The sequence below is a fragment of the Cynoglossus semilaevis genome, chromosome 12 (assembly GCF_000523025.1).
Source record: "Cynoglossus semilaevis isolate Cse_v1.0 chromosome 12, Cse_v1.0, whole genome shotgun sequence".
NCBI classification, from domain to species: Eukaryota; Metazoa; Chordata; class Actinopteri; order Pleuronectiformes; family Cynoglossidae; genus Cynoglossus; species Cynoglossus semilaevis.
This window is the reverse complement of record NC_024318.1, coordinates 16819136-16827053: the sequence shown is the minus strand read 5'-3', so window position 1 is coordinate 16827053 and position 7918 is coordinate 16819136. Positions and strand designations below refer to the sequence as shown.

Here is a 7918-nt window from a genome sequence, read left to right as displayed (position 1 = left end):
TAATAATAATAATGTATTACTATTATTACTTAGGGATGTCCAATATGGACAATATTGGACATCCCTGTATTAATAATGTATTATTGTATTACTATTATTACTTAGGGATGTCCAATATGGACAATATTGGACATCCCTAAGTAGTAATAATAATAATGTATTACTATTATTACTTAGGGATGTCCAATATGGACAATATTGGACATCCCTAAGTAATAATAATAATACATTATTATTATTATTATTACTTAGGGATGTCCAACATGCCACTCACCTGTGTTTCAGATGTCCTGCCCGCCCCGTACATTGACTCATTCTCCATTCCTGAGGAGAGAGGAATCAGTGTTAGCCTGAAGAACACACCCACTGACACAGACACAGACTTGTCCATCTGAAAACCTTCCTACGGACGACCAGATCCTGCTAGGCTCTGGACACAGAACGGCCAAGTCATCTCCTTCTATTTAGGCGAAGGATGGAGTGACTTCAAACGTGACGTTTTTATTCCCAGCACACGCACTTTAAATGACGGTCAATCTGTGCTACGACACATGCTACACACACTGGATCAATAAGACGGACTGAAGAGGAAGGTGAACGATGACTTGGAGCAGTTAAAGTCGCAACAGAAACCCAAACTCAACTGAAGCAAACTTTTAAATGTGAGGTTGTGTGATTGTTTAAGCTCGATGCACTTTAACCAAAAGCGAAGAAATGCTAAATGCTAGTTTGCTATACAACGTGAGAAGCAGGTGCATGCTAATTTCACACCAGTATTGTAAATCTTCTTAAAACGTATGAGCCTATTTTCATGTGTATTTTTATATACTGTATAAGTAATTTATTTTTCAGTTTTGCCAATGCTTTTTCAATTAAGCTTTTCACGTGATATATTCATCCCTTGCATGTCTATGAAAATTCTCAGTCATGCAGCTCATGGTCAAGGTTGAAGAGTTCCATTAGGCAACTGGACGTGACATTTTCTCAAAGAAGACATATTACCTCTCATACAAGAGGCTTCTTCAGGCCTTAGATGAGGGGTGAAACGTCTTCTTTGATAAAAGTTCACATCCAGTTGCCTAACAGAACTCTTAAACCTCTTGCATGTTTCTGTATGGGGGTCGTTGTTTTGTGTGTATTATTTGTGCTATGGATATACAAGTGATTACACTTGTATATGAATACATGTATGTGCTAAATACATACTTACATATATACAATGTATGTGAATACAGTGGACATTTTTTTTAAAATTTGATTTCTGTTAACCTTTTCTCTTTGTGTACTGGGACTTCATCTTTAAAGTAAATAAAAATATTTCTCTGCAACTACTGTGGCAAAATGTGTGATAAAGCTAAATGATCTCATCAATCCGCCAATGCACAGTGCCACTGAGTGTTAACTCAGAGCACGCGCTGTGCCTAGGGACCCACGAAGGGGCCCCATTTCGAATGATATGCGCGTATTAAGTAGATACAGCTCAGCGCTTACTATCGCCATCTTGTGCGAAATCTAATAAATTACAGCCTATGAAGAAGTCTATGTGTAACCGCAACATATGCCGACTAAAGACGTTTACGTTGTAATATAAGTCTGATCCATAATCATTTATCTAATTAATATAACTATATTAACAAAAGACAGCAATAGTAGTAGATAATATTACCTGCTGTGATGGACTTCCACAAGGGGTGGGCTTGAGTTGGTTTCAGTGGATGGGTGGGGCTCCACTTGAAAATCTTGCATAGGACCTCGTTTGGCTAGTGGCAGCCCTGTACAAAAGCATAGATATAGCGTCAGTATTATGTCTTCACAGTTTACATCAAATGCAGAGACAACATAAAATCGTTCCACTCTGGACTTGGAGTCATAAAATAAATGATTATGTTGCATTCAACAGAAATAAACTGCAAGATTGTAGATTAAAAAACAAATCCACCTTTGTTCACTGGACTCCAACTAACAAGAGGTCAAGCTACTACTGGGAAATGAGTGAAGTGAGGTTTGTAAAAGTAAAAACATCAATATGATGGCCTTGGATATCAGTTTAACTCAGTTTAACTTAAGTTTGTAAAACTCAGACAGCATTCATACTAAAAACATCACATAAGTGACATGCTCAATCTATATCTGTATAAACGCAATGCTACAGCAAACTACAGAAATTAACAACGGTTTCAAAAACGTAAATAATAAATCAAAAAAAAATTAACGAATTAATACATTCATTAAGAAAACAACTCCCCAAGTCACTGCCAGTGCACATGATATAGAATAAAAACACTGCTATGAATAAGTGTGTAGCGTAGTTAAGATTCACAAGACCAGTCTGGAATACTAGGACGTGCACAGCATGTAGGCTGCAGAAAAACAGTCAGACTAGCATAAAAAAAAAGAAATAAAATAACAACGGCATCACTTTGTTCGTTATGACACAGAGGTTGCTTATATTTTAAATATAAAAAGTGAGTATTTTTAAGGCTATTATTCTTCAGTTTTCTCTAAAAACATATTGTTCCGTTTGAAAATGTAGGTTAAATTCAATGGATAAATAACCTGGTCGATGACACCCGAGACTGTCTGAAGTTCTACAAGAAGCATTTAATCTGTAGTCATAACACAGCTGCCTGAAGAGCTTTGGTCAGTCTCAAAGTAGTATTTGTTCATGAGTTATTTGCACTGATTAGTGTTGCTTTAAAACTAAAGGTGGAAATGAAAAGATTCAGTCGAACACAAAAACAGCTGAACACACTAGTTCTTCTTTTTCTTTCGGCTTTGTCCCTTTTTCAGGGGTTGCCACAGCAAATCATTGATTTCCATCTCTCCCTGTTCTCTGTATCTTCTACTCTGACTCCAACTACCTGCATGTCCTCCCTCACTGCATCCATATATCTCCTCTTTGGCCTTCCTCTCTTTCTCCTACCTGGTAGCTCCATCTCTAACATTCTTCTACCAATGTATCCACTGTCCCTCCTCTGCACATGTCCAAACCATCTCAATCTGGCTTCTCTAGCTTTTTCTCCAAACCTTCCTGTCTGTGTTGTCCCTCTAATGACCTCATTCCTGACCCTGTCCATTCTTGTCACTCCTAAAGAGAATCTTAGCATCTTTAACTCTGCCACCTCCAGCTCCTCCTCCTGTCTTCTGCCTATTGCTACTGTCTCTAAACCATACATCATGGCTGGTCTCACCACTGTCCTGTAAACCTTTCCCTTCACCTTAGCTGACACTCTTCTGCCACCGATCACTCCTGACACTTTTCTCCAGCTGTTCCATCCTGCCTGTACTCTATTCTTCACCTCTCTTCCACAGTCTCCGCTGCTCTGAACAGTTGATCCTAAGTACCTAAACTCCTGCACCTTCACCACCTCTGCTCCTTGTAGCCTCACTATTTCACTGTTCTGCCTTTCGTTTACACACATGTACTCTGTCTTGCTGCGACTGACCTTCATTCCTCTTCTTTCTAGTGCAAACCTCCACCTCTCTAGGTTCTCTTCTAGCTGCTGCCTACTCTCACTACAGATCACAATGTCATCTGCAAACATCATAGTCCATGGGGACTCCTGTCTGACCTCATCTGTCAATCTGTCCATCACCACAGCAAACAAGAAGGGGCTCAGGGCCGATCCTTGATGTAGTCCCACCTCCACTTTGAAGTCTTCTGTCCTCCCAACAGCGCACCTCACTACTGTTGTACTATTCTCATACATGTCCTGCACCAAACTAACATACTTCTCTGCCACTCCTGACTTCCTCATACAAAACCACAATTCCTCCCTTGGCACTTTGTCATATGCCTTTTCTAGATCTACAAATACACAATGCAGCTCCTTCTGACCTTCCCTGTACTTCTCCATCAACATCCTCAAGGCAAATATTGCATCTGTGGTACTCTTCCTAGGCATGAAACCATACTGTTGTTCACAAATCTCCATATAGCCAAAATATTTCCCAAAATGCTTACAGAAAACACTTAAGTTGTAAAGGTGTAAAGATTTAAGTGAAGTAAGGAGTGAGGATCTAATTAATGCACAATAGTTATAATTCCTTTGACAGTAAGGCCATCACCACTAAGTCAGGACAGTCCACAGACCACCATGCAAAGGAGAACAAATTAGCCAAAAATTTGGAAAAGCTCAAGCTTGGAGTAAGTAGGAGTTGTCACTCAGGTGCCCAACAACCAAAACCTATAGTTCTCAGTTTTAAAAAGTAAGCACAACAGAACATAAACAGTGTTTTAACAGCCCCTGTATAACCAACTCACACTACAACATGACAGGGCTCAAACTGCTCTCAACTTTAGTTACCATTCTCTCTTGCGCGCCCCACGGTCATATAAACATAGTCATTCACAGACCGACATACGCTACTAGCATAACACACAGTAGCCTTCCAGAAAAGTCATTGATTGACACAGCAATATGAGTAAAATGGGTGGACTTACCGATTATGCTGGAATTTCGTAGACTCCAGCAACCTCTGACAGCAACAGCTGGAATAAAAAGAAGAAGAAGAAGATTATTTCCCTTTTGAACCGAATTAGTCCACATTTGACCATTATATGGCCATTATATATATTATATTATTTTTTTAAAGTTTTCTCAGACAGCATTCATACTAAAAACATCACATAAGTGACATGCTCAATATTAATTTGTTTTTTATTTCAAATATTTTAAACATAGTAAAAACATAGTAAAATAATAAACACATTATTAATTGTTGAGATCGTTTTGAATATTTATCGACTAAATTGCCAGTGTTAAAGAGGCCCAGTAGATGGCGGTAATGCCACTGACATGTTTTAAAGCTTTAGACAAGCGTCTGAGTTTTGATTTATTGTTTTTATTTTATTTTCTAAGCCCCAGACATTTGTCGTTGAGCAGCGGCGGTAAAACAGATGCATCTTTTATCTGCTCATTAAACGCTAACACGCCGTGCGCTATAACACTGCTCACATGCTACATGTTACATTTTTTTCGGACCTGCATTTCTTACATCCTATAGGTACCGTAAATTGCTACTCACTCTGAAATGTATTCCTAATTTCCAGTAGATAACATTCTCACCATGTTTTAGTTGGACTATTACAATTGAACCACGGTACCTTTAAGAAAAAGGGATAGATACTTCCAGAATACCGTAATAATTAAACAAAAGCCCAAAATGTATCTATATAAATGCAATGCTACAGCAAACTACAGAAATTAACAACGGTTTCAAAAACATAAATAATAAATCAAAAATAAATTAACGAATTAATAAAATCATTAAGAAAACAACTCCCCCAAGTCACTGCCAGTGCACATGATATAGAATAAAAACACTGCTATGAATAAGTGTGTAGCGTAGTTAAGATTCACAAGACCAGTCTGGAATACTAGGACCTTGCACCTTCTGTAATTTCTTCCACCTGGGTAGAAATGCTCACTGAGCCAGAATATATACATATAGCCAAAATATTTCCCAAAATGCTTACAGAAAACACTTAAGTTGTAAAGGATTTAAGTGAGGTAAGGAGTGAGGATCTAATTAATGCACAATAGTTATAATTCCTTTGACAGTAAGGCCATCACCACTAAGTCAGGACAGTCCACAGACCACCATGCAAAGGAGAACAAATTAGCCAAAAATTTGGAAAAGCTCAAGCTTGGAGTAAGTAGGAGTTGTCACTCAGGTGCCCAACAACCAAAACCTGTTGTTCTCAGTTTTGAAAAGTAAGCTTGTAATGTCTGAGGCGTGGGCTGTCCCATTGATAGGGAATTTATTGTATTATCTGGACTATTGAGCGCACCTAAATATAAGCCACACAGCCCTTCACAGACAGACATAACTACTAGCATAACACACAGTAGCCTGCCAGAAAAGTCATTGATTGCTAGCGGTATGAACTTCGTTAGCCCATAAAAACCCATAAATTAGGCTCATCATTGTTTAAGCCGCAGGGTTGAAAGCGTGTGGAAAAAAGTAGCGGATAATAGTCGGATAATTACGGTATGTTATGATGTATTTTATAAGTATTGTTGGATATGAAACAGATAAAAAGCAGCAGGTCATCTGCATTAAGTGAAACCTTTCTTCCTTGCCTGAGGTTCGTACAAAATGAGCATGATCGGAGATACAGATAGCGTGATAAGTACACGAAAGAACAATTGGAATCAGTTGATGATCGATAAATAAATAACCAGTCCTCAAACACACGTGATGGACATGTGAACACAAAGATTATTATCTGTTGCATGGATGTTAAGTGAGCCAGATACCACAGACACAGCAATATGAGTAAAATGGGTGGACTTACCGATTATGCTGGAATTTCGTAGACTCCAGCAACCTCTGACAGCAACAGCTGGAATAAAAAGAAGAAGAAGAAGATTATTTCCCTTTTGAACTGAATTAGTCCACATTTGACCATTATATGGCCACAAAGCACATGCAGTGATGGCACTTGGTCAACAAACAAGACAATTTATAGTTACATGCCTGCTGAAAAACATTCAGAAACATCATACACATCATACTTTATCATTTAACTTATCCTGGTTGGCTTTGATTAAGATTAATAGGTTTATCAAGAGGTTTTTTTTAATGTTTAAATCACCATTATTCCACATCAAAAATGGACCAGACCTATGTGCACAAATTATTAGTACATCCCGTGGAGTCTCCCTACATGTCTGAATATACTGATTTGATACTGATGAAACAGTGTTTTTGTAATCCTATAAATACAGATACTCCAAGTGGCACTATGAGTACATGTATCAGACACAGAAAAGTTGTATCAGGCCATCGCAAATAAATACAATACAGAGATATGTAACAGTGAAAGGTGTTGAGATCAAACAAGGCTAGCATCCAGATTCCATAACGAGAGGCTAAAAAGTAACGGTAATGGCTGCAACTCATGCAAGGCGCAGAGTTAGAAGCTAGGAGCCAAGGTTGACAGTTGAAGGCTTGCACAAAGGGCAGATAGCTAAAGTTGAACAGCTAATGCCTCTTGTTAAAAGGATGGAATTTCAGACAGATAGGCTAGCACAGGCATGGCCAAACTAAGGCCTAGGGGCCCGGATGCGGCCCGTTCAGCTTTTTGATCCGGCTGGCCAAACTTGTCCAAATTATATAACTTATTAATATTATCATTATACTTCCGCCATTTCCCTGCAATACCCATGTTTCTCCAATAGATGGTGTAGAAAAATGATACAAGCGTTTTAGTATTTTAGCCTTTATGCATAACTTTTACATGTCATTTATCCTAGTTCACACAAACGCTCCATCTATCTGCTCCTGACACGGCCACCCCTGTTCAATTTTAGGACAATTGTGGCCCACAGGTCAAAAAGTTTGCCCAGGCCTGGGCTAGCAGAAGAGGTCGATGGTTAAGGACAGTCTGTAGACAAACAGCTGAGGCCAAGGCCAGACTGGTAGGTGACAGATAGGGACAGGAGCTGTGCGTCTGCTATTGATAGTATTTGGATGGAAGGAAGGCCAAAGACTAAAGCAACCCAGTGACAACTGACAAGATTATATCCATCACAGCTGCTATGCTAAAAACGTGTCAGTCTTGTGTGGTCTTTCTGGATCAATTGAAATAAATAATTTTAAATAAAAAAATAAAAAAAATCAAAGCTCAGGAACAGACACACTAAACACATAACTGACTTGGCTGCCATTTTGAAATGATACGTCTTAAGTCTACCACGTAGTCTAATAAGGCAGCCTTAACTTTGGCCTTAACTTAAAGGACACATAAAATCGAATTTAATTTAAATTACTAATTTTACTGCATTGACTTATGGTTATTTGTACTGTTATTCTTATTTTCCCTTCCCCCCTCTTTTGTGTGGCTCCGTCAGTCAGTTTTAATGGACTATCCAAGAGGAGCCCACTCCCTCTTAACTATTTCCCACTTCCC

At 38.7% G+C, this 7918-nt stretch overlaps 1 protein-coding gene and 1 long non-coding RNA gene across 4 annotated transcripts in view; one reads left to right on the top strand and one right to left on the bottom strand.

Annotated features, from left to right (window-relative positions):
- The window catches only part of LOC103387759 (pleckstrin homology domain-containing family A member 3), a 4451-nt gene extending 3120 nt beyond the window's left edge, over positions 1–1331 (top strand). The window contains exon 5 of the mRNA XM_008322525.3: positions 286–1331. Coding sequence (XP_008320747.2) covers positions 286–395 — 110 coding nt within the window. The 3' untranslated portion in view covers positions 396–1331. The remainder of the gene's footprint in view (positions 1–285) is intronic.
- The window catches only part of LOC103387735 (uncharacterized), a 21583-nt gene that overhangs the window by 1891 nt on the left and 11774 nt on the right, over positions 1–7918 (bottom strand). For all 3 annotated transcript variants that reach the window (XR_003051348.1, XR_001760838.2, XR_522462.3), the window contains exons 4-7: positions 6302–6349; positions 4445–4492; positions 1667–1772; positions 275–324 (exon numbers count right to left, since the gene is read on the bottom strand). This is a non-coding gene — a long non-coding RNA (uncharacterized LOC103387735). The remainder of the gene's footprint in view (positions 1–274; positions 325–1666; positions 1773–4444; positions 4493–6301; positions 6350–7918) is intronic.